Here is a 27,218-nt window from a genome sequence, read left to right on the forward strand (position 1 = left end):
AGCATGAATCGCTCCGTATGTATATGTCCCCCGGTGATGTGCGGTGCTATCGCTGGACTAGATTTAGCGATCTAGTCGTCATCGGCATTTTTCTCTCTCTCCAGAGAACAATGGTCATCACAGATCGTTCAGTGCACATCGCTGGTGAATCACTGTGTGCTGAGCAATCTGTGGTTAACACTTACCTGCATCGCTAAGCACAGATGCCCAGTGTGTACGGGGCTTAAGTTCCTAAAATAAACATGTAAAGACTTCATGCAATTTATCAGCAGTACTAAACAAGTATTATTTATTATACCTTATGGATTTTAATATAAAAAAATGACACGATTATTGAGAGTACTGCAGAAAGCCACTGAAAAGAAAACAAACAACTTATTGATGTTTTTATTGACATACTGTAGCATACACGTGTTGCTCTATAAGAGCCGGAATAGGTCACATCTTACAGGAAGAGAATACAGGTATCATGTAATACATAAGAATGTTGCGAGTTTGTGGCAGAAGAGGACCTGGACATTTTCTGGCCAATATACAGATCCTGACCATCTTACAGTTTAAGGAACACTGGGCTCAAAAGTTATCAGCGTCTCTCTTGGGTCCTATGTTCAAATGACGTGACTGCAGGAATACACTAATGCCATCTATACACAATACAACCCTCCACGTGCCAGATGTCATTTTTGAGATAAATCTGCTTGGTAAGAAGATGACCAAGAATGCAAAACAATAGTTACTGCAATTTATTAATGTGCCCAATAATGACTGGATTGTAGGCCAGGGTAGTTACTTTGCAACTATGGGTGTATTCAATCTGGAACTACGACTGTTGGATCGTCCCAACAGTCGGAATCCCGGCCCGTTTTCGCTCTGTTCAACAGATACTCTACAGGCAGAATTCAATAAATAAAAGTGGGCGCGTCGGCGAATACGCCCATGGATTGTCGAGAAACAGCTGTGAATTCGACAATCCACGGCTGATTCCAACAAAACAGATCAGACGTGCTTTAAAGTCGGATCTGTTTTGTCAAAATCCACTTTCAATGCTGTTGGAAACGGCAGCATTGAATAAGCGGCAGCCTCCTTATTTCCCCTGTTGGAAATAGCATCCGACCTCGAATACCCCACTATAGCTGTAACAATGCTAGCCATAGCGCCACAACCTGTTGCCAGTACAGTGTATAAAACATCCCATAACTTAATGTTCATGATCAAGTCATACAAACCATGGTCCGAAAGGAGCTTAAAGAACCACTTGCCGTTCTTCACTGAAAAGATATACAAGTTACATTACTATAATCTGGCACTGCAGATATGAATATGTCTTTGAAGCAAAGATAATGTACAGCACTGTAGAAGGGCCTGCCCTTCCGGCTAAGCATACTGTAGCCATAGCACATACTGTAGCTGGAATCTTAGCTAATTAAAACAAGGCCCTGAAATTTTAAAAACCTTCTGTATTCTGCATGGTCACACATACAAGTGGTAGAAGCCTCAATGGGCAAAACAAAGTCCCATTTAAATCCAATGGGCAAATATACTGTCATTTTTTTTTTAAATATGTAAGTAAAGTGTATAATATTAAAATGGAAAAAGGATGCACCATCTAAATTCCACTACGACTAAAACAAATTGCTTGTGTTCCTACTATACAATAGTAGAAATACAATTGCTGATCCTTACCCACAATTAGCCTCACAGTGGATTGATTTGTTTGCACAATTGGAGCATTTTAGAAGTCACTTACATACGACAAAGCTACAAAATCTATACTGTTACTTTCTATTCAATAAACATACAGAAACCACTAATATCAGTGTTACACCGGTCCTATCCCACAAATGATTTCCCGTTTCAGCCTGTACATTATATGGAGTTGGATAAGAGTTGTACCCACCTCAGTAATATTGGTTATCACACTTCTATACAAGAGGTAACTGTATTCTTGACACATGTGTTATGTATAATTTAATGGATTGTGGAGACTAATTTATTTGGTCGGAAAAACGAAACCCAAAAATGTGAGACACAAATTTGGTCGTAGAATGTGGACAATTTCTAGAGAATGAGTTGATTTTCTGATCACACGTATGTGAAAGTCATGTGAAAACATTAGTGCAAAGGCATTTTTATAGTGCAAACCATGAAACAAACATGATAAGTGATGGAACGTTTAGAAGGATGGAGTTAAGGCACAATCCTAAGAATCTACACTATTAATGACATAAAATCAAACATTGGTTTAAAATGTGAAAGTGAAAAAAAAAAAGCCTCAGTATTGCAGTTTCCAGAATAAAAGTTGTTTGTCCACTGATCCGGTGATAACAGTGTTGCATGGTTCATTCATCCACATACATGTTACAGCATCTGAAGAAGAGAAAATGGAAGAAAATTGATTACAGTAGTTAATGAATGATTAAAAAAAAAAAAAAGTAATTATTTTAGCCTCTACAAAATATTACAATCTCTAATATATACAGTTTATTACTGTTTGAAGTGATAGAGATTGACAGTTAGGGGGAAATTTACTAAAGGAAAGTTGTAAAAAATAGGTGTATTTGCATCCAGAAATACACTTATTTTTGACATTTACTATCCCGAAAATATGGCAATTCGTATTTGTATTGATAGCACATCAATACGACTACGAATTGCTGTATTTTCGGGATAGTAAATGTCAAAAATAAGAGTATTTCTGGATACAAATACACCTATTTTTTTTACAAATTTCCTTTAGTAAATTCCCCCCTTACTATCCCGAAAATATGGCAATTCATATTCGTATTGATGTGCTATCAATACGAATTTCCGTATTTTCAGGATAGTAAATGTCAAAAATAAGTGTATTTCTGGATACAAATACACCTATTTTTTACAAATTTCCTTTAGTAAATTTCCCCCTAAATGTCAAAAATAAGTGTATTTCTGGATACAAATACACCTATTTATTTTACAAATTTCCTTTAGTAAATTTCCCCCTTGGTGTCTGATTCAGAAGTGGGAGTAAAGCAAAAGAACAAGTTACTGTGAAGCTTGATAAAACCATACTATAGGAGACTATATACCCCCATGGTCCAGTGTTTCTCCCAATGGATTCAGAGAATAGAATTAAAGGAAAGTATAAAAATCCTATTATCTTAATTTGGTGGCGAGAACCAGTACCTGAAATTGAGGAAATCCTGTCTATCCTGTGCTCAGGGAAGTAGTACATGGGAATGGGTATGTGCACCCACTATAGTGACTTCTATAGAGCTAATACATTCTAATGCTTTTCCATTCAAACTGTGGCTGTCAGGCCAGGTGCCGTATTTATTTTAGTCTTCATTCTAGCACCCACCATCTTTGAAAACCCATGTATTTCCTCTTCCCTGCCTGGGGTGTCTGCTGTAGTGCTTCTAGCACTGTGTGGTCTGTATATCAGCACTGATATGCAAACGAGACCTGTGCTAGAAACGCCACAGCAGACAGCGACTCCCCAGGCTGGGAAGAGGAACTACATGGGTTTTCATAGATGGCGGGTTCTAGAATGAACACTATATTGGACTGCTTTTAATTGAGCAAACTGGACTCATGCCGTGGCTATCCAATCAGCTCCATTCATAATCACACACCTCCTACTTCTCCCTGTCATGTAGATGTGGGTGTCACATGCAAAGGCTGGAGTGAGGAGCATACACTCACATACATATCGGGCGAGCAACCATGTATTTTGGACTTATGAACCTCGAAAGGATTAAAAGTGTACTGGGGAATGAGGACAAAAAACAGGTGGCATGGTTCTTAAGAGGATTAATGAATACCTGCTTATTGGTTCTAAATTTGGCATTAGATTATACAATGTATTCATTCTATAACCATGTAATCACAAACACAATCATAGTATACCTTCAAAATGAATAAAAACAAATTATGGTACCTGCATGCCCAGCTATTCTTTCCAGAATCCTTCCTCCAATAAGATCCCAGACCAGCAACTCCCCATTGTCATTGCCAGACAGAACAGTGTGCCCATTCCAACAGAAGCACCTATGGATAGCAAAGGAATAAGAAAGTACATCTCTCAATGTCGTCCTCTTTCCCCCAGATAACAGCTTGCAGTGCAAGAAATCCCTCCATCCTGCACAAACCAAACATGTGTGGACATCTGGCTCAGGACATCAATACCCCCAGAGGATCTCATGGTCATGTGGATGGGAAATAAGGGAGGCTGCCCAGGCACTGAACACAGTATAGCACCAATCACCTGAACCTGCTCTCACTGCATTAACATACAAGTGGCTGCGATGGCGGGGAGATGTACCCAGCCTGCTGATACGGTCCAGTCACTACATGTATAATGACTGCAGGAGGAAGTGCAGGTGGCTAGCATCAGATTATAAACCTTTATAGATGTCAGCAGTGAGTGGGAAACCCAAAGGCGTGTGAGCCTGAACTGTGAAACGGCATAGGGTGTGTAGAAGTAGCAACACATGCTACTTAATCCAGGCATGGCCAAACGATGGCCCTCCAGTTGTTGTGAGACTACCCATCATGCCTTGCCACAGTTTTGCTATTAGGGACTGCTAAAACTATATGGCAAGGCATGCTGGGATTTGTAGTTTCACAACAGCTGGAGGGCCACAAATTGGCCATGTCTGGATTAAGGTAAAGTGCAAAAAGACTGAAAACTAGTTTACTAAAAAAAAAAAAAAAAAGAAGGTTGGATTTATAAATTGAATCTCCGGCATATTATTGGCCCCAGTAATGTAATATTGACCAGAATGAGAAGTGATGCTGAATCAGGTAAGTAATTGGCCAGGGCACCTACGCGGTGAGGTAAGTGCTGTGGCTCTGACAGAAAACAGTACTGGATACATTATTTTGTTGTCATTAGGTGGGTGGCAATTTACCTTTGAACCTCCCCTGAAGGCAGAGAAGAGATCAGCATTCCTGTCTGCACATCAATTATTTTTAGGCAGCCATCTTCTCCAGCAGAAAGCACATGTCTGGTGTCTGCAATAATACAGTCGCGTTATTGGTGGATTTTTACCTTTTCAAACAACACTTCATTCTCCTCCAAATTGCAATTGAACTACAGAAACCAGACCACTTTGTACATGTATGGATCGTTAGGTCGACCCAAGAAAGGTCGACAGGCAGAAGGTCGACCGCTGGCAAATCGGCAATGCAGAATGTCGACACGTATTTTTTTAGGTGTCTAGATGTCTAGTTCTGGACACTGTCTTATTGTACGGCAGCCTCTCGCATGACTTGCAATGCTTTGGGCACGGTGCCTCGCCAAGCTTGTCACACTATTCTGTTCTCCCTCCATGCCCTAGTGCTGGGATGGGGAACCTTTGGCCCTCCAGCTGTTGTGGAACTACACATCCCAGCATGCCTTGTTACAGTTTTGCTATGTAGCCATGCTACAACTGTTGCTGGGCATGCTGGGATGTGTAGTTCAACAACAGCTGAAGGGCTGAAGGTTCCCCATCGCTGCCCTAGTGGATGGTAGGGCATGAACTACCGCCTGTTCTGGAACCACAGTGGGGAAAAAAAATGAATAAAACAAGTGTCGACATTCTGCATTGTCGACCTTTCGCCGGTCAACCTAAGGACCCTGTCAACCTTCAGTCTTTGTCGACCTTCCGGTGTCGACTTAACAACGCATCCCCTTTGAACACACAACTTTCTTACCATGAAGCATGTATACAGATGTGTCCTCATACATCATTGCTGCAGTCATGCCAAACAGCCCATCTTGGCACGCCAGGTACCGTGAGACTCTGCTAGTGTGGGCATAATTTTGTACAAAAAACACAACGGACGCACCAGGACTAGGACACTTTGCTGAGTAATCTGGTATGTGACATTTTTATATCTGTGTGACTGAATTTTTGTCTTTATACAAAATGCTACAATGTAACAATTTGGGCTTTTCCCCCCCAATACAAGTCCTGGTCTGCTGTGTACAGACCCAGTCACACATTGGGCAGTATGGTCCTGATCAGCAGCAGCGAGGTGGGTTTGTACGGCGTGTTTGTTTTTAACTGGCGAGGAAAAGCCATCCTCGCTGTCCAACCCCCTCGCCGGCTGCTCGCCGTATGCAAATTTTAGGGGAAATCCACACTGTCAGAGGATGGCAAGGATTTCCCCGGAACCGCGAGGTTCGCTGCAAATGCAGAAAGCCCGCTGCATATAGCAGCGAGTCTCGCCATTTTGACGGCTGCACTTGCCGTTTCCACTTCTCTGGAATAAAAAAACAGCGAGGCGGAAACGGCGAGTGAAGGGGGGCAGTTGAATACTGACCTGCAAGCTATGACTGTGAGCTATCAGCACTGCTCGCCATAATAGCTCGCCTAAAGGCATTGAATATGCCCCATAATATTGAATTAATCAGCACAGTCTCCTGGTGCATCCCAGCCACATACTGTAGTGTTGCAACTAAAAACACGTTTCTGGCAAAGAAAAGCCATCCAACACTGGGAGAGTTGCGCAGGTCCTGGAGGCTGACGCTTTGCATAGTGTATTGAGGCTAGAAGTACATTAAAGACCATCTATACTTGGCAATACACATGGGTCATCTATTGAAGGTCATGTATGGGGGCCAGATAAAAGCCCCTTGAAGCAATTGAGTCCCTTCACTCAATGGGGTGTATTCAATGCCGTGGGCGAGCGGCGACAGCAAGCAGGGCTTCCTGCTCGCTGTCACCACTCGCCCTGTCAGTATTCAACGCACCCCCCTCATACGCCAATTGGCGTATGCGGCTCCAGAAGCAGCGAGACTCGCGGCTAAATACAGCGGGTTCTCTGCATTAGCTGCGGGTCTCGCTGTTTTGGGGAATTCTTGCCGTCCTGTGAGGGGGTTAAACAGCAAGGATCGTTGGTTTTCTGCAATCCTCGCTGTTTAACCCCCTCGCCGGCCGCATTGAACACTACCCATTAGCCTGAAAATGGTCCTATGAGGAGGAAACAAGAACAGTTACTAGACATGGTAAACAATATGTAATGCTAAAAAACCACATGTGTATGTGTGTGTGTGTGTGTGTGTGTGTGTGTGTGTGTGTGTGTGTGTGTGTGTGTGTGTGTGTGTGTGTGGGGGGGGGGGGGGGGGGCAGGCTGTGGTCATCTGACAACCATACCAACATGCCCCCAGTGAAGCAACTTGGAATGAAAAAATTGAATGTTAAGAAAACAAAAATACTACTGGATACTCACCAGGACTCAATGCGACATCATGAACTGGTCCATTGTGGCAAGGAATCTGATGCAACATCGAGGGTTGTGCAATATCCCAGATGCTTACAGTGCCTTCTTTAGTTCCGGATACCAGTAATGATCCATCAGAGCTCACATTTATTGTGTTTACCTATACATACACACATTCAAAATTAATGTTGAAGTGTTGATCATCTAGACTGGTTCATTATAGTTTATGTACCAGATGGACACACCTACTTTAGAGACTCAAGTGGCGAATAGAGTAAAAATGTGGACCTGCCACGTACTTGCCCAATATAGGACACAATGAGCCCTTCCACAATCCACATCTCAACAAAAATGGGGATAAATGTCTAAGTTTAAAATAAAACGGCCTTCATGCAGAGCTAACAGTAAACCGCGGGGACCAGGAGCTAGTGTCATTAAAATTTAGGATTATGGTTCGGATGATTCCGGCCTATTCCAGGTGACTCTCCTGGTTTGAGAGCACAAAAAAAAGAGATTCAAATTTTACGAATTCCAAAACAGAACCAATTGTTGTTTTTTTTTTTACTATAGAGCAGATGTACAGTATACAGAGATCATTTTAACAGATGTGCTGTATAATACATCAAATAATGTGCTGCCTTAGGGCTTCTTCACATGTAATTACTGATGGGAGTGACACCATTGGAAGCTATTCTCTTAATGTATATCAGAATGCACTTCTATGGAGATTCTAAATTCAACACATCCCTCCTGCTTACCTGCCATAGGAAAAGGTTTATAAATATTTGTCTGTAAAATACCAGAACCTACCAAATCAGCAATGGATATCTATACCAGGTTGAACTAGATGGACGCAAGTCTTTTTTCAGCCTTACCTACTATGTAACTATGTAACTATGTAATATTAAAAAGCACCCTATTTGCTTTAATGGATAGCAGACAATAGCAAGGGAACATTCAGCTGATGAGCCAAAATCCCAGGTAAATAACCACCGAGGAGAGAATGTTTTGCATAGGTTATTGCACTTCTCCTTTCCTATAGAAACAAATGAAACAAATGTTTCTAGAACATCACGTTGTTACTTTATGATAAAACATAGAGCCAGCAGTATCCGATTGGAAACCAGCAAGTGATTACTTAAAGATGTACGAATTCCTGTTACATTTTAACTATATTAAACAATTGTTGGATGTGATCGGGGTGTCACACAGCAACAACAACAACAACAACAACAACAACAACAGTTATCAGGCCAATATCACTGAAAACTTTTGATCTGCCTGCCCGCTTTGAAGACTGTGTGGCCAAAGCGTCCGCTGTACCTCCCTCTGTATTGCAATACCAAAATCACTAACCAAATACAGAATCCCATCAGAGGGGGTATGGGTCATGGGGTTGACAGCACTAAGGTTGATCTGCATTGGGTCAACATGAGCCAATGTCGACACATGGGAAGGTCGACATGTCATTAGGTCGACATGGGCTAGGTCTGCAATCAAAAGGTCGATATATGGTTTCTCACTTTTTTGTCCCAAATGTGAACACAGTTGACATGGACACCGTATTGGTGCACCGATGCGCTCACCATGTTTAGGGTACGGTGCCTCGCTACGCTCGGCACACTATTTTATTCTTCCACCACCTAGTGCAGAGGTTCCCAAACACAGTCCTCAAGTTTTAGGTCTATCTATGGCTCAGCACCGATGGTTAAATCCGACTGACTGAGCTACTAATTAAGTCACCTGTGGCCAAGCATGGATAAACTTAATACCTGGACCGTTGGGGTGCCTTGAGGACCGCATTTGGGAACCTCTGCCCTAGTGGATGGTAGGGCATGAAATACCGCCTGCTGGCACATGTAGGCTCCAAAAAACAGTGAAAAACCTCATGTCAACCTTTTGACTGTGGATCTAGCCCATGTCGACCTAATGCTTGCGTGGACCTAATGACATGTTAAACCCATGTCAACCGTCCCATGTGTCAACCTTGGCTCATGTTGACCTTCAGTAGTCTACCCAATGCATGTTGACCTTAGTGCGGTCAACGTAACAACCATATACCCATAGAGATTTCCAAATGCCTGAAAACAAATACTGCAGCAAGGCCATTGCCACGTCTGTTAGTAAAGCAGGCTGCCCATAGCTCTGGAGAACTGGAATATAACTAATAATAAGCACAAAACAACTATGACTACATACAGTCAATAGATCAACAATTTTTGCCAATTTCAAGAGCATGGGATCACAGTTTCATGATCCATTTAATAGCAACAGTAAAGGTAAATGCACCTTGCGGAAAGCATCAGGAAACATTATTTTTTATTAAAATATTTAGGGTACCTACAGAGCTCATCATGAACCCCTCTCAGAGCAGTAAATGCACTGCAATGCTACTCACAATTTGGTTCACATGTCACGGTTTCCCGGTCACCCGGCAGGTGCACAGGTGCACTCATTACTCATTGACACATTTTAAAAGAGCCACAGGTGAAGCTAATAATTTCCCTCGTGATTCTGTGAAGAGACCTGCAAAGCATGCACTGTGTGGGGTCCTGAGGACCGAGTTTGAGAACCTGTGTGTTAAGTAATATATGTTACTACATCTTGAAACTCACACCGGCTTCATGTTCCAATTCTGCCAACAATTCAAAGCTGTTTCTCTTTGTTCCACACACATCGGCAGGCACACAGCTCCACACCTGGAGGAGAAAGCAGTGTACGGTTATCACAGAAATACTCAGGGCCTGATTAAGGTTCCAGGTGCCCCAGGCTAATACACATGTAGCTCCCCTTGTAATGCTACTAAACACAGTGTAGTCACACTGCCCATGGGGATGTAATGAAGGTTATACAACTGGAGACTTTGGCTTTAGGCTCTCCAGATGTTGTCAAACTACAAATCCCATCATGCCTTGCCACAGTTTTGCTATAAGGGAGTGTTAAAACTGTGGCAGGGCATGCTGGAATTTGTAGTTTCACAACATCTGGAGAGCCACAGGTTGGCCTGTCCTGTCCTAGACGAATGAAGTGGTCAGACATGAAAAACGTGTTTATCTTTCAAGGGGATCTGAGAAAAAATACTATGACGTTTGGAGCAGGTGGATAGATTCTGCGCTAATGCACCACGTACTGATCAGGGCTGATGGTGGTCAATATGTCTGCATTCCCCAACTACACTATGTTATATCTATGTCATTTCAAAATGTTATGATTGACTTGGTGGGTGCCATGTCCCGTATACCACGACCAGTGGTGTAGCTATGTGCCATGGTGCCCGGAGCAAGGGCATATTTCGCGCCTCCTCCCAGTAATGAATTGGGGGCGTGGCTAACATGTGCTGGCATGTTACATTTGAAATATATAAGACACTGTAACGGAATCTGCTGCACTATATAAGACACTGTAACGGAATCTGCTGCACTATATAAGACACTGTAACGGAATCTGCTGCGCTATAGAAGACGCTGTAACGGAATCTACTGCGCTATATAAGACCCTGTAACGGAATCTGCTGCGCTATATAAGACACTGTAACGGAATCTGCTGCCCTATATAAGACACTGTAACGGAATCTGCTGCGCTATATAAGACCCTGTAACGGAATCTGCTGCGCTATATAAGACACTGTAACGCCTAGGCAGCCTAGTGATGATAACACCACCACATTATCCTGTGTCTCTTACTTCTGTATTTGGGGGAATGCTTACTTTAATTAAGGGACAGAGCTTTGTAGCTTCCTCCCCTCACTCCCCCTCCTCCCTCCCATCTGTGTGCACTCATCAGCGGCAATACCGGGGGTCATATGATGTGTGTGCACAAGTCAAAGGTTAAAGTTAATACTTTACAGTTAGGGAGGGAGACACTGGCTGTCCGAGCTGGCAGGTGAGAAGTGCCAGACGAGAGCTGCTTCCCCGGCACTGTGAGCCTCTGATCCTCTGTCTGCAGAGGGCGGGCCGGCGGCGTCATTCCACCAATCGGCGCCCGGAGCATGAGCTCCGGTGGCTCCGCCCTCCCTACGCCTCTGACCACGACTACACTCCTGTGTGTTTCACAATCTTGTGTCCGTGTTGGGACTTGGAGCGGATGCATGCCGGATATTTAATATACCATAATGAGACAATACGCACATGCAATTTCTTGAGTACAGTATTATAAAACACACTACATCATATCCGGTTATGAGCTGAGCTTGTTTATTGTATTCTTGTACATGCCACGCCTACAAAACGAATGGTTGCTCATTGATATTACTTTTACTGTACCCCTGCATAAGTATTTTATGTTATGCTGCTTTTCATTTTTAATTTATATTTGTTTTGTGTATGTAATTCTGTTCTATCAAAACCATTAAAAATCCAATAAAAATCTATTGAATTAAATAAGAATTCATTCACAAACAGACAATTCATATTCCGTGATCTGCTGCTCTGGTCAGATTACAGGCAAGTGACAAATAGCGGGATCCGTGTTACACTAATGACTGTTTGTAGAACAGAGACTGAGGGGGCTAAGCCTTGAAAAGTGATGAAGTGGAGAGTGGCCAACCAACAGCCCGTAATATTTCAAACACACCCGGTAACATGGCAGTTAGGAGCTGATTGGCTGGTACTTCATCACTTGTCAAAGCTTAGTACATCTCCCCCTGCATATGTTTGGGTGCTGTACATACCTTTACTGTGGAATCCCAGGAGGCAGTACATAGCCTGTTGTTACACCAGTGGATTTTGCTAACAGCATCATCGTGTCCCATCAGAGTATCTTGTCTTCTTCCAAAAGCAATAGAATAAAAGTATCTAGGTGTAAAGAGCAGATGTGGATTACTTGTGTAATCTGACACAAATCATTACGTGGTTAGAGCAGGTATGTGGGCTGAAATACGCACACATTATTGTCCCAGGAGGAGCACATCACTGTTGTATCGCCTGGTAATAGAACACAAGATGATAATGCCTGGGAAGAAAGAAAAATATACTCTTTATAAGTCTGAAGTGAAAAAAAAAATAGTTTAAATACAACTGCCTCCATTAAGGGTCAGATCAAAGGGCCGTACAAGAGGAGCGGCCAAACAAGACCTCCCCAGTCTGGCAGCTGCTGGGACTCATCACTGCAGCTGAACATCAGCACTTGGGTAAGGGTATGGCGCCGGTGATCTCGCTGTCACTCAAACTTCCAATCTTCCCAAGCTCAGTCTCGTTGCGGTTAGTGCTTAAGTTACATTGTGTGTGCAGCATTTAATACCCTCCAAATAGCTCTGTCACATTGGCGGCACCTTCGGGGGAACTCTGCCACACCGGAGCTTGTAGCGCACGTCCCTGTCAGGGGAAAGTCTCACCAGGAGGAGTGTCTGACAGCTATAATGTCTCCCTCCCTGTCTCTAACAGTAACAAGTGTCACCACCGTCCCCTTTTCCCATACACTTAACTCCCTACAGAAGGGGAGACAGCGTGACACAGTTTTGTTTTTCCTGTGTGGGTTTTTTTTCCCTATGGGGGCCAATGTCTGTCCAATTTTTGTCCTGTCTGGCCTATTTTCCATTCTTTTTCCCTTTCTTGCCATTGTAGGGATTTTTCTTCCTTATCAGGCCCAATGAATATGTGTTTTATCCTTGTCGTGGTCAATGTGTGTTTTTATTTTTTGCTGGGGGGCGCACAGTGATATTAGACTTAGAGCCAAACCTGCCTCACTTCCAGCATATATAAACTACTAAAATCTAGCACAGGAATACATAAAAGGAAGATGCATCAGAACTGTACTAGGAAATAGTTAATTATTCTGTTGGTTTTCCTATAACCTCCTCCCAGAAGCCTCACACGTCTTCTCCAGCCCTGCCCAATGACTAAGAACAAGCACAGCAGTGGTATATGGGTGGTTACTGGGATAAAGTTTAGGTAAACATGTGAAAGTAAGATGGAACAAAAGACATCCACAAGGTCCGTCCCATCTTTCACCGATTATTTATTCACAGTGAAAACAGCAGCAGAAAAGAGCTGTAAAAAGTGACACTTCCATATTTGCAAATGCATTACGCGTGTGAACATGCAAGTTCTGTCTGCGAGATTAGAAACGGTTTTCGAAGTCCACATATTGTCATCATGGAACTTTCCACAGACAAATTGTGAAACAGGACAGCTAAAGGCCCCACTAACAGGAGGTATTGCATCGGAACCTCGCATGCAATAACCTCTCCAAGAGCCAGATGTACTAAGCTTGAAAAGTGAGAAAATGGAGAGTGATAAACCACCAGCCAATCAGTTCCTAACTGCCATGTCACAGGCTGCGTTTGAAAAATGACAGGTAGGAGCTGATTGGTGGGTGGTTTATCACTCTTCAAGGCTAGTCCATCTCACCCTAAATGACCTGGCAGCACCCCGGCGGTTGGGTTGCATGTGATAAATGGTATGTGGTCATTTTGCATATGATGTATTACATATGATCCCATTCTCCACTGTGTGTATGATAGCTCCTTATTGCAGCACTAATCATCTCCGGATCCGATGCGCACAGGACTGAGCATCGGATCAGAATCGTAAATATAGGACATACGGTTTGACACTTTTCACGTGATTTGTCTTCCCAAGGCGTCAAAATCGTGTACAAAAGGGCCAAATCGCACTAATGTATGGGGGCCTTAAGGCTACCAAAGAGAACAAGGTGAAAACATGTCCTGCAGATATCTATCCAAATATTATAGTTCAATGGTATCTAGCAGCTATTTACATGAGCTTTGTAGTTGAGGTGTCTGAAAATTGGCAAATTTTAATCACTGGTCTCATCTTCTTGTGTTATATATCTGAGGTAGGAAACTGTACTTTTCCGGTTGATGTGAAGTGTCAGCCAGACCCTGCCTAAGACCGGCCAATGTGCACGACTCACATTCCCACAAAAAAATCATCCTTACCATATTCGAAAATGAAACACTTCTTTGCAGAGCTTTCTGATTGGTGGAGAACATCTTCAAGGTTGAATCTGCAATAAATCAGACACAAATTCTGAAGAAGATGATGACCAACCTCCACGCAGATATACACATTTCCAGCAATGTCAGAGAATACATAGCAATTATAAACAGTCAATCTTATAAAACATTTTAGCGCAATTTCTGTTTCTGAAAGGGGACATTTTCCGTTGTAGTTTTCAGGAGGTTCTAGCGTTAACCAAGAGGAGATCTCTTTGAAAATATAAAAAAACTAACATGAAACTGAATGGCAGGTGTGTGAAATGTGTTGCAGAGCTTGCAATCCTCAAAAGGGTTACATTAAGAGTGAAATCTGAGGGCTATGATAGACAATGTCTAGGTCGACACCTAAGAATGGTCAACATACCTTATGTCAGTGGTTCTCAATAGTACACATTTACCAGGTCTCCACACAAAATCACAAGTGTATTAATTAGCTCCACCTGTGATCTTTTAAAATGTGTCAGTGAATAATGAGTGCACCTGCCGGGTGACCCCAGATAACGGGGTTTTTACCACATTTCTGCTTTAGAGAATCTCCCCCTTAAATATTTAAGAACTCAGTAAATATATTATTTATTCTACTTTATCTCCAAATATACACACCTAAACCCGCCTTTTACCTGCTAATCCCCTACTGTATTGTTCTATGTATTGTATTGCAGCTGAGAACAATAGGCCGTGTCTCAGCATGGCGCACCATGGCTATCCAGAGAAGGCTGGCTGGGGAGGGCTCCATGTGTATTACGGACTTGTCTCTGCAATATGAATGATCTACAGTAAAAGGGTCATTGAATACCACAGAGATATCCCTAGTAATCTCACAGGCTGCTTGCTCAAACATTTAAATGTTCTAACATTTAACTAATCGCTGCCTACACGGTTTGCAAACAACATTCATGCATGTGTTCGAATAGGGTTTTGCTCAGATCTCATCTCTGGGAGAAGAACCGGATATTTTATTTTTCATATGCTGCACATCAAAATCTCACCCTTAGACTAACCTTGTGATGTTGTGAAGACTGAAGATCCATCAGAGGATGCAGCAATGCCAGTAATTGCTCTGAAAGTTATACGTGATAATCAATCTCAAGGGAAAACAAGCCATTCAATTAAAATTTTCCTAAATCCTTTCCAAAATTCCAAGCGGACATGTATAATAGCCACAATAAATAAATTATACTGTGCCTCAATTTTTTTGTTACATGCATCAAAAAGACTTAAAAAGATGTGAGATTATGGTAATTATAAAAGTGCGAGATCATAAAAAGTTTTAGAGAATTAATACAAGACATGGGGTGAATTAGCTGGGAGGTCTTCACTTGAAACGTCAATCTGTGGCTTACCCTTTATTTACCCAATTTGTGCTAGTAAACATGCAGAAGGAAAGAGGCCCTTTAACAAACAAATTAGGTGCACCAGATTAGTGGTGTAATCATGGCAGATTTAGGGATGAGGGCACCCCTAGGCACAACAGTAACGGCTGCCCACTCTGTATAATTCTATTATTTTCATTGAGTGATTATAAGCCCACAGTTGAGGATATCCAATTGAATAGAATAATAAACAGCCAGTAACTATCATTTTGATTTAATTTTTAATTATGTATACATATTTACGAAGCAGGACAGTTTACAGGGGCAATATGGACATTCAAGATGGCATTTGATACAGTACAGATTAAATATTTTGCCGTTCCTGGCATATTTCGGATGGACGTTCCTAATGGGAAATTCACCACTGGATGTAGGAGCTGCCTAACAATGTATACTCCCTCCATACAGTTATGGCTTCAGACTAAGGGGGGTATGCATTCCCGGATCACGGCTGTCGATCCTTCCCTACAGCCATGATCCAAGCCCGTTTACATTTTCCCCGGCAGCAAATCGGCAGATGGGATTCAATGTCCCACCTGCCGATCGTTGAAAAGTGGGCGTGTCCGCATAAACGGCCTTGGATTGTTGATCTGCGGCCGGGATCGCGACAATCCATGGCTGTGAACGGCAGAACGGGCCTGACAGCTTCTAAAGTCGGGCTCATTCTGCCATGATCCCTCTTCAATGCTGTCGGTAAAGACAGCACTGAATAGGGACCCGCCGCTATTTCCCCTGTCGGGAATAGTGACTGAGCATTGCATACCCTTCTAAGGGGTAAATGTGCTAATATGGGAGTTCTATTGAAGATGTGGTGTTGCCCATAGCAACCAATAAGATTCAATCTATTATCTTCTAAATGGTGCTAAATAAGTAAGAAGTAGGATCTGAGTGGTTGCTATAGCAACATCCCATCTTCCTTAGAACTCCCATTTTAGTAAATAATCCCCTCAATGCAGGAACAAATCTGTTCCACTGCTGGTCTCTAACACACCTTCCTTCACCTACTGTACAGACTGGTAGTGGAGCGATCTCCTTTGCTGTCTCCACACTTCATCTGCAGTGACTACTGCACAGTATGGGGACAGGATACGGTGCTAGGCAGCTTCTACACCACTAATCTGGTACAGATATATCTTGTTTATTCGAATGGATTATTTTGGTAAAGGTATTTTCAACATAAAGAACCATTTGCTTTCCTTATGCAGGTATCTATTATCAACGAAAGAAGTGGACATTATGTTATATTTTGATAAAACAGTCATAAAAATCAATTAAACTTACTAGTACTTTTGTACTATATAGATAAAGCTTTGTATCATTTACAAGTCTTTAGTTAATATAATTAGCTACGGTTTCTGTGTGCATTATTAGCCCTTTCACCCGAGAACACATAAGCGTTAACAGTACAAGAAATAAGAGCCAGTGTTCTCCTAGCATCAGTAAAGCTGGAATGGGTGTGGTATGACGTTCCGACAGTCCAATATACCGTCAGAATCCCGACCACCGGGTCTCAGATGCCCTTTGCAGGGCTCATTGAGCTCGCCACGCTGTGGGCTTTTGGGTCGTGGACCCCCATGAGGGAGAATAGGCCCTATTAGTCGGGATCCCGAATGTTGGTCATTTAACAGTCGGGAGTCCAAGGTCCGTGTTCTGACTGTCGGAATCCCCACTGTCGGAGCGTCATCCGGCACCCAGCAGGAATTGACATTATTATTGTTACTCACTCTTTGTGGATTTTGTACCCGCTCTCTACCTGGAATTTGGTAATGTTGCTCCAGGCAAGGGTCTTACTTTCTTCTGTTAGGTCTTCGAATGAATCCTCACTGGTGGACACTGCACAAAACAAAGTCATAATAATTAGCAAATACCTGGAAATATGACATTAAATTATCAAGACCTTGGGAATAATCCCCCTGATGGCAAAATACATTAACCTCAGAGCTATGAAGCTATGCAGGTAAATACTCTAACAAAGGACTGTATTCGTTAAAGTTGGGGGGAGGTGGGTTATAGTTTCTGCAAGCCACCATCTGGCTGCCTGTTTAAGAATACCTTTTGCAGATACTGTACAAGGCTTCACTGTTCCTTCTTTCTTAAAATAAAACAATCTGTTTTCCCATTTTATTTCCAGATTGATGAACAGACAATGCTTATATAAAGCTTCTCCCTAGAAGAAGGCTACAAGGTAGCTGAAACGCGTTGGAGGACACTTACTGACCCATCCACACGTAAAGCAGCTACCCCGACAGACTGAGACTGCAGGACCTCCGCAACAGAAGACGCTGACAGCAGGCGGGTGCACGCGCCAGACTGTACGCGTCAGTGACAGCGTGGGACCGAATCAATCAGCAGCAAGAGGTGAGTACGGGGAGAGAAAAACAAACCACTGCAGGAAGCCCGTAGAGAGGTGAAGCAGGCGCAGCCACGAACCTAACGGCATCCGTGGCAGTGTCCTGCAAGCCTCCGAGACAGGGAGACATCACAGCGCGCGCACCGCAGCACAGGGAGCCGTGTTAACACACAGCCCCGAGTGCAAGCGGTCCCGCTGTACAAGTCTCCTAGAGTCCGGGTAACCTGCGGCGGCAAGTGAGTACTTTCCCCCGAAAACCAGGCGCCACTGGCCACCAATGTTAAAGAGGTACCTGAAGAATCACCACTGACGGGACTGTGTACACATTGAAATTTTGTCATTTAACGGGACGCCGTGGTGACACACATGCTTTTTCCTTTTACAGGACATTAAGCAGCTTCATCCAAAAACCAATATTCTGGTTACGCTTTATGCTTTGCTTTCGAGTATTATTCCTATCAGACATTCATGATCTGTATTTGTGCAGAGAACAAACAGAACTTTAATCTTTAAGCATTTCAGGACACCCAACTCTGTTTAAATTGCAGAGTTCCTGACCTTCAATACATCCATTATCATTTCTTTTCGTTATTTGTGACATGAGAATTGTATCATTGTTTTTGACCTTTAGTATCACTTTTGATTATCAGTAAAGATTTGTTTTATTTAAAAGAGTAACACATTCTCTCTCCAATTCATTTTATTTAAATACAATTTCCTTTTATTTAAATACAATTTCCTTTCAAACCATAAGCAAGGGCAGAGCGCAGCACTAAAACCCAATTGTTCCAATGCTTATATAAAGTGTACTAACTAGATAGCTAGGTATGGCCAGAACATATTGGGTACGGGTCATAGGGTCGACTGAACAAAGATCAACATACATTAGGTTGACCACTAAAGACCGACTGAACAAAGATCAACATACATTAGGTTGACCACTAAAGACCGACAGGGCTTAGGTGGACATATGAAATAGGTCCACACATGGTTGCACTCGCCATGCTTCAGGCACGGTTCCTCGCTGTGCTCGGCACACTATTATATTCTCCTTCCACGCCTGAGTGGACGGTAGGGTATGAAATACCACCTGGTGGCACAAGTCGGCTCAAAAAGAAAACACGTGAAAAAAAACCCTCATGTCAACCTTTCAATGGTTGACCTTCCCATTGTCCACCTTCCAACCCTGTTGACCTTAGCCACATCGACCTATTTCATGTATCGACTTATATGCCCTGTCGGCATTTAGTGGTCAACTTATGTAGGTTGACCTAGTGACCGTATGTCCATTTGAAGCCAGTCAGGTATTTGCACAGATGAAAGGAGATGGTCTATAAAATAAAACAGGACAGTTGAGTACAGAGCCTTCTGTGCAAGTTCTATATAATACATGAAGAATTCTATTTCTCTCCTCCACACATTCATGATTTTAGTGCAAATACATTTTTTATTCAAAAGTGAATTAGCTGCTGGTGATTCCAGGAATACAAGTAGTCTCCTGATCTTACCCATTACTCACATCCATGCTCACTGCCTGAAAATTTGGTAGACCTGTGTTTCATTTAAACTCGTCTTCCTTCCTGATACAAATATATTCATAATAATAATAATTGTATTATATGAATTATTTTATTATTTAAATATTTTATTATATTATTTATTTTATTATTTTATTTATATAGCGCGCTTTCTCCAACAGGATTCAAGGCGCTTAACAGATACAATGAACATAATACAGTACAGGAACAATGAAGGACAGAAAAGCTTTTTATGAAGGGGTTCTCAATCCTAGTGGAAAAGAGGGTTTTTGATCAGTGCGCTACTATCTGCAGCTGGTACTGAGACTTGTCAGGTCTCGAAAGGAGTAAAAAAGGAAAAAAATGTACCAGCGCTGGCTGTAGATAATAAAAATGATATACAGAACGGTATCCTTTACAGATTTTATTATCAATAAAAAATGCTAAAATAGCTGTACCATTATTAATGTTGGTAAATAGATGTATAAAACAGGGGGTTACAATAAAATAGTATGATAGGACATTCAATGAGCATCACAATAGATATAGTATACGGGCATTGGGTATGTATATTACCACACGGACGTCGCAGATGGTAGTCCCATAGAGCAGCAGATAGCCGTGGCCAATAGCAGTCCCAAAACACAGAGTCCAGTTGGAGAATTAGGTTCCTCTGGTGGGAAAGGATGGTAAACCTGGAGGATGAATGTAATATCCAGTCGCTGCCTCGGATGATGAGTCCGGATGGGGTGGTGCAAGTGCACAAAGCGTTGTCCGCTGTGGTGTAGAATCAACCCGGTTTGGTGATGCAATGAGGAGGGATGTCCGATTGTGGGAGGCTCAACGCGTTTCCCTGGGTCAACTTGCAACTTGCTCCTGAAGAAGCTGGGTGTTTGACCCAGGGAAACGCGTTAAGCCTCCCACAATTGTGATGCTCATTGAATGTCCTATCATACTATTTTATTGTAACCCCCTGTTTTATACATCTATTTACCAACATTAATAATGGTACAGCTATTTTAGCATTTTTTATTGATAATAAAATCTGTAAAGGATACCGTTCTGTATATCATTTTTATTATCTACATTTCTTCTCAATCCTAGTCCTAGTCCAAAAGGCCATGTTTTGCTGATATTTATTTTATTTTTTTATTATCAGTTTCTTATAACTCATAAGGTGAGTACAAACGGGTGCAATTTCATGTAAAATCGCTGGGAATATGGTCGCTGAGCGACCATATTCCCAGTGATTTGGAGCGCAGCTGGCAATAAATCGCCAGCTGCGCGCTCCCGTGTGCACTGCCTAATGGTCGCTGGTCGCAGGAGCATGCTCCTGCGACCAGCGGCTTTCCCCGGCGATCGCTGTGCAGGTCAGCGCCGGGGAGATCAGCTTGATCTCCCCAGCCCCGTGCCGCTGCTCCCTCCCTCCTCCCATCAAAATGACAGCAGCAGCGTCTGCTGCTGCTGCGCTCCCCCTCCGCCCCGTAGCAGTGTCTCCTTTTCATCGCTGATAAAAAGGAGACACTGAGCAATATGATTGCTGGGGATATATTGCTAGCAATATTTCCCCAGCAATCATATTACCCCGTGTGTACACAGCAATACACATATTCCGCAGCGCTGTACAGAGAATATTTGAACATTCACATCAGTCCCTGCCCCAGTGGGGCTCATAATCTATATTCCCTAACACATGTACACACAGACATTCTAGGGTATATTTTTGGACTGTGGGAGGAAACCGGAGTACCCAGAGGAAACCAACGCAAGTTTGGGGAGAATATAAAACTCTGCACAGTTAGCGCCATGGTGGGAATCGAACCCATGACCTCAGTGCTGTGAGGCAGTAATGCTAACCATTACACCATCCATACTGATATCTTTAGACAGTCATGCACAGATAAGTTATTCTATGGTGTAGGATCAGTATCTATGCCACCTGCTTCCATAGACAGAAATACACAGAACATGACCTAAATATGTGTCCTTATACATCATTGCTAAGGACACAGGTTCGATGTGAAAGGTTGCAGCATGCCACAAAGCATTTGCATTGAGATCCCGCTACATCTGGGAGTATCAGGGAGATAACAATGAATGATTATGGATACATGAACAGGTCACTGACAGTGACTGCATTCAAAGACTAAAAGCAGCTCACACAAGAGTCCAAGCTCAGTTAGAGAAACCGCACCTGCCATAGAGCTAGTGGAAGTCTTGATGTTGTGTCTGAAAATGACGTAATATAGATTTCCATGCTGAACCCCTATGCGGCAATAGAGGTCGTTGTGCGATTCAGAATCAGACCCTATTTATGTTATTCATACCTGGAGATTCTACTAAAGACACATTCTGACTTGAGGACCGTGAAAAACACTTAGGCTTTGTAAATATTCTCTTGGGATGAGGTTTCAGAAACAGTTGCTTTGGTGTCTGACCGAATTCCAAAATCTGAGTTAACATAGCGATTTTCTGATCAGGATCATCAATACTGAAATAAAATACGATAAATTTACTAAAATCGCAAAATAACCAAATTATTATATTATTATATAAGCAATGAAGAATCTTACAAGTGCAAAGCAGGTCTAAAATAAGACGATGGGGATATAATATGTATATACTGTATCAAGAAATGAAAGAATATGGCATTACCTTTTCAAGTCAATTTCTCCTTCATAGGTGACTGGGTGAAACACTAAGAAAAACAAGCTGCGATTAGTGATGAGATAACATAACACGATATTAAAAAAAATCTCCATAAATTATTTTCCTTTCACCTACTATTGCTCTCATGACGTAAACTCAAAGACTGCTAGATAAGCTGCAGGACTCTCTTACACCCTGCAACTTCACCACAGCCTAACTCAAACCTATCCTCCCCCACACCCAACCAGAAGTCTCTGCTATCCTACCGCTCACTGCTTACAAGCCAAAAGTGCCAAGAGAACAGAAATAAAATTATTGGGGGAGAACTTCTCTTCATCAGTTGTGCCATTTCCCAACAAAGAACAGCAGAATATAATTAGTTATTCCGGTCTTTGCAAGCAATTGACCAAGGCAAGCTGTAATTGCCTATAAACTCTTAGAAGGTCTGGTCCAACTTGGCTTCTCATTCACTGGACTGGCCTCTCCACCTTCCATGGACTGGCCTCCCCTCTTTGACCTCTCCTACTTTCATGGACTGGCCTCCCCACTTTGACCTCTCCTCCTTTCATGGACTGGCCTCTCCACCTTGGCCTCTCCTTCCATGGATTGGCCTCTCCACCTTGGCCTCTCCTTCCATGGATTGGCCTCTCCACCTTGGCCTCTCCTGCCATGGATTGGCCTCTCCACCTTGGCCTCTCCTGCCATGGATTGGCCTCTCCACCTTGGCCTCTACTGCCATGGATTGGCCTCTCCACCTTGACCTCTCCTGCCATGGATTGGCCTCTCCACCTTGGTCTCTCCTGCCATGGATTGGCCTCTCCTTCCATGAACTGTCCACTCCACCTTTACCTTTCTTACAATGGTCTGGACTTCCCATCTTGGATTTTCAACAACTTTATTCTATTATTTCAACAGTTTGCAGTGGCTTTGCTTACAAGGTAATATACATGGTGTTCTCACCATTATTGGCAGCAACAGCTTCACTTCCTCTCTGCTTACAGCCAAATATTAAATCAATCCAATCTGGAAGATGGTCGGACACATACTGACTCTCTAATGCTTCTCTGTTCTTCTGCAGGAAATCATCAGGATCTAATAAAATGAGAGATAAAAGTATAAAATACCAATATGTGCCGGTATGGATAATGCCAATAAATACTGTGGTACATGCGTATTTCCAACACCAGGATATCATTACCAGATGCCCAGGGTGGAATCTCCACATCATCAACTAATTTCCCTCCTTGTCTCTTTCCCAGCTCCAGGTTCAAACAGTTCAGCAAGAAACTGCTATCATTGCCATAGAACTCCGGAACCAACTGAAAATTAGAATGGTGTTAAGAAAAAGTAACATTGACTAAGTAAATAGTTTAAGGCCCCACAAATGGATTACCTCTTTGAAGTCCGTCACTCCTTCCAAGCAGTTTCTCCATGTTTCAGCAATGCTATAAAAAAAGGGTTTAATTTCAGTTTCTAACGGTAGCAATATCATATTCGTATAAACTTTCTTTTATACTGAACTATCAGCTGACCGTGTTACTAACCTGTTGAACATTCTATCTGCATGGTCAAATTTCCCATTCTGGATGCAGAGCATGTGCTCAGGTGCTGCAAAATGATTTATATACTTTTACAAAAAATGCAGACAGGCAAGATCCCATGAATTCCCATTCTTACAAACAGTCATGTGCTTTTATGGAACATCGCAGATTTCTAAGCAATATATACAGAATAATAGATGTAAATATAAACCAATACATACAAAGAACTAACCCCGAACTGCGCTACTACACCAAAAGCAGCGCCACAGCGAATAATCCAGTTAGACAGGACTCAGAGAAAGGAATAAAAATAGAAGATCTCAGAGAGCGCTATTAGCAAGTACACAAATCTGCAGTAGGAGAATACAATTGAGAAGTCAAAGAATTTATTTGAAAAAAAAAATTACACTACATAAAAACAATTGCGGTTACAATTTACACATGATGACTTGAATCTCCAAAGGGATAGTCAATATTTTGCCAAGTAAATTGGTGGTAGCATGTACTTCACAATGAAAACCTAACCCAATGCGTTTCGTCAATACATGACTTCATCAGGGGAAGAGATATATACATTTTTGTTTGGTAATTTGATCCTAAATATTTGCTACATCCCTTCAGGTGCATAACTTCTGCAATTGAGCTAATCCCCAAAGGAAATAGTATAGTGCCTTACCGACTCTGGCCAAGTAGAATAGAACATAGCCTGGTGACGAATAGTGTCCTCCATATATAAATTTTGGCTCCGGCATGTCACGATAACGCCTCTGCAAGAAAGTTATTTGCAAAGAATGTATCATACGATTACAGCAATGAGGTAGAGAAGAGGGGTGCCGGACGGCTCCCCGACAGTCGGGATTCCGACAGTCATTCCTCCGACGTCGGAATCCCGACTGCTCCCTTGTGGGGGTCCATGACCCCCATAGAGGGAGAATAAAATAGACTTGCACATTTGTTGCCCATTCATTTGAAAGAAGATAAAAACAGAACATAGGGCAAATTAAAGATGGTTTGAATATTTTTGTTACTACATATAAATATTACAAAGGGGTAAATGGGGATCAAGTAATGGAGAAAGGAATAAACAGTAGCTTCCAATTAGATTGATAACAAATCAGTTCATTGGATTCTAATGTGAATGGGAACATGCTTTGAGCTAAGAGACCAATGATCCCTAGGTCATTGATCGTGTATAACCACTGCAAAATGTGTATTCAGCACACAACAGTATGTACAAGACATACCTCCATGTGGGCCAGATGTGTCAAGCTTTAAAAAGTGTAAAGTGTAGAGTGATAACCAACCAGCCAATCAGCTCCTTCTGTACCTCTTATTTTTCAGACCCAGCCTTTAACATGACAGGTAGGAGCTGATTGGCTGGTTGCTTATCACTCTCCCCTTTATCACTTTATAAAGCTTGGTACATCTGGCCCAATATTTGCCATGTAAGAATCACTGAAAGGGTGTGTTAGCTGCTGTGATGCTAAATTGGGGCATGGCCACATAATGGGTGTGTGGCCCAAAAGCTTCAGAAGCCCTGTGCTAGCTACCATCCTAGTTATCCTCCTTTATAAAACACTCCCGGTGGTACATTGTGTCTGCAATGGGTGATTCAGCTGCCTCTAAAACTGGACAGTTGGGAGGTGCATGCTTCTTCCTCACATAATAATGGGGTAGCTATATGTAGCCGTGATACAGGATGTGGAGCGATACCAATTAATGCTCATATTTCAAATGGGATATTATTTAAATACGTGGAATTGAAAACAAGGACTGAAACTTTTTTTAAAGGGACAGTATCCAATTTAATTTCTGTGTTTTTTTATACACATGGTGTAGATTGGGGGTGCTTTACTGAGTGTTTGCTTATTTGTCCCATTGTATCTGGTTTGAAGTGGACTGGATGTCACTTTCTTGCATTTATCTTTTAAGCTGCACCCTATTTATTTGTGTGCACTGAATACTTTTTAAAATTTTGCCAGGAGGAGAAGTGAGCCAGAGGAGAAGTGGTCCATGACAACCAATCAGCTGCTCTGTATAATTTTATATTATGTAAATCATAGAAGTTACTTCAGTGCTGATTGGTTGCCATAGGCCACATCTCACTTATTACTGCTTCATACATCTACCCCTGTATCTGCTAATAATTGGCCATATCCAAACCCTGTTAAGCAACACAGTATGCTACACAAGACTCTGTCTGGACCATGAAGTACATGTCAGGTTTGGAGCACTTACACTATTTAATGAAGACAAATTTTTAAAAGGGGAAATAAAATAAAGACAACAAAATGACCCTTTAAATTAAAATAATTGTGTGTATTCTACTGTATACTAAAGACTTGAGTTAAAGTAAACATAGGGAGAACTAAGGTGTATAACAAGAAAAGTTTAACGGGGACAGGCTAAGCCAGAGGTTCCCAAACTGTGTGCCTGGGCACCCAGGGGTGCCTCAAGACACTTGCAGGGGTGCCTTGGATTGGTGGTCTAGGACAAATTCATAATAGTTATGGGCAAAGCAATAGGCAAAACCAGAGTTGGTGGCCGGCAATCATGAAATATGTAGGGTGCCGTGGTTCAAAAAGGTTTGGGAACCACTGCGCTAAACTGTAAAACTGCCCCTAATGTTTAGCAGTGCATGGTTCAGTCTGACGGATGGCAATTTACATCAATTAACTGAGATATCCAGTATGGTGAATGCATACCAATAATTGCTGAAGCCGGTCCTTATTTAGTGCACCCACTGGCTTACTCAGGTCCCGGAAAGTCTTAGGAATGGTTAAATCTTAAAAGAAAATAAAAAAAAAATAATAATTAGAAAAAACTAATATTTTTTGACTGTTGGAGGTGACACATACACCAATTTGTTTTGCTTCATTAAACATATCAAGAAGCACTAATTGCAAAACAGTTGTGCTACAGTATACAGATATCTATTCATAATATATTTTTCTTTTGCGATTGTATTTTCAGGTTTTAGTTTTGAAAGCAGTTCAAAAAGAAAATATGCTGCAGCAGTTTAAAGGGTTAATGAACACACAAACTGCGTAACGGCAGAAATCCATATAGGCCTGTGAAAACGCAGACCTTAGATCTGCACAAAGCAGTTATACCAGTGATGGTCAACAGGCAACCTGAGAGTCTTAAGGTGCCCATACACTAGGGCGATTCCACCGGGCTTTGGTCACATTTCATCCAATTCTGGTGAAAAATCGGATTAAGCGTTGTATTCAATGCCCTCAGCGAGCAGCGGCGAGGGGAGTTTGTACGGTGAGGATGGCTTTTTTTGGCAAAGAAAAGCCATCCTCACTGTTCCATTTCCTCGCCGGTCGCTCGCTGTATTCTATATTCTGGGGAAACTCCTCTAAACAGCGAGGTTCTCCGCAAATGCAGCAAGCACGCTCCATTTTGTGGCGAGCCTCGACATTTTGACGGCCACATTCGCCGTTTCCACCTTGCTGAAAAGAACCGGGGGGTGAGTTTAATACCGATTGCGAGCTATTGGCGCTGCTCGCCGTATAGCTCACCGTCAGCCACTCACCCTCCCACCCCCCCCCATTTAATACAGTGACCAAATTGAATGTGCTTGACATCCGATCCGATAAGCGGTCCCGTGTGCATCACATCAGAGCCTGAAGATTG

General features: G+C 42.4%; 1 protein-coding gene across 3 annotated transcripts in view; it reads right to left on the bottom strand.

Moving 5' to 3' along the window:
• Positions 1-367: 367 nt before the first annotated feature.
• NSMAF (neutral sphingomyelinase activation associated factor) overlaps positions 368-27,218 on the bottom strand; it is a 54,629-nt gene continuing 27,778 nt past the window's right edge. The window contains exons 14-31 of one of the 3 annotated variants that reach the window (XM_083187140.1): positions 26,282-26,361; positions 24,253-24,343; positions 23,580-23,643; positions 23,429-23,480; positions 23,234-23,354; positions 22,996-23,127; positions 22,042-22,084; positions 21,714-21,877; positions 17,244-17,352; positions 15,148-15,206; positions 14,087-14,154; positions 12,071-12,138; positions 11,858-11,981; positions 9,804-9,887; positions 7,198-7,348; positions 4,890-4,992; positions 3,917-4,026; positions 368-2,367 (exon numbers count right to left, since the gene is read on the bottom strand). In XM_083187140.1, the coding sequence (XP_083043266.1) occupies positions 2,273-2,367; positions 3,917-4,026; positions 4,890-4,992; positions 7,198-7,348; positions 9,804-9,887; positions 11,858-11,981; positions 12,071-12,138; positions 14,087-14,154; positions 15,148-15,206; positions 17,244-17,352; positions 21,714-21,877; positions 22,042-22,084; positions 22,996-23,127; positions 23,234-23,354; positions 23,429-23,480; positions 23,580-23,643; positions 24,253-24,343; positions 26,282-26,361 (1,718 nt within the window). In that variant the 3' untranslated portion in view covers positions 368-2,272. Of the gene's footprint in view, positions 2,368-3,916; positions 4,027-4,889; positions 4,993-7,197; positions 7,349-9,803; positions 9,888-11,857; positions 11,982-12,070; positions 12,139-14,086; positions 14,155-15,147; positions 15,207-17,243; positions 17,353-21,713; positions 21,878-22,041; positions 22,085-22,995; positions 23,128-23,233; positions 23,355-23,428; positions 23,481-23,579; positions 23,644-23,808; positions 24,186-24,252; positions 24,344-26,281; positions 26,362-27,218 lie in introns of those variants that run through there. The other 2 variants (XM_083187141.1, XR_014474832.1) reach the window with 2 other exon arrangements.

The sequence above is a fragment of the Crinia signifera genome, chromosome 5 (genome assembly GCF_055691185.1).
Source record: "Crinia signifera chromosome 5, ASM5569118v1, whole genome shotgun sequence".
Classification (NCBI taxonomy): Eukaryota; Metazoa; Chordata; class Amphibia; order Anura; family Myobatrachidae; genus Crinia; species Crinia signifera.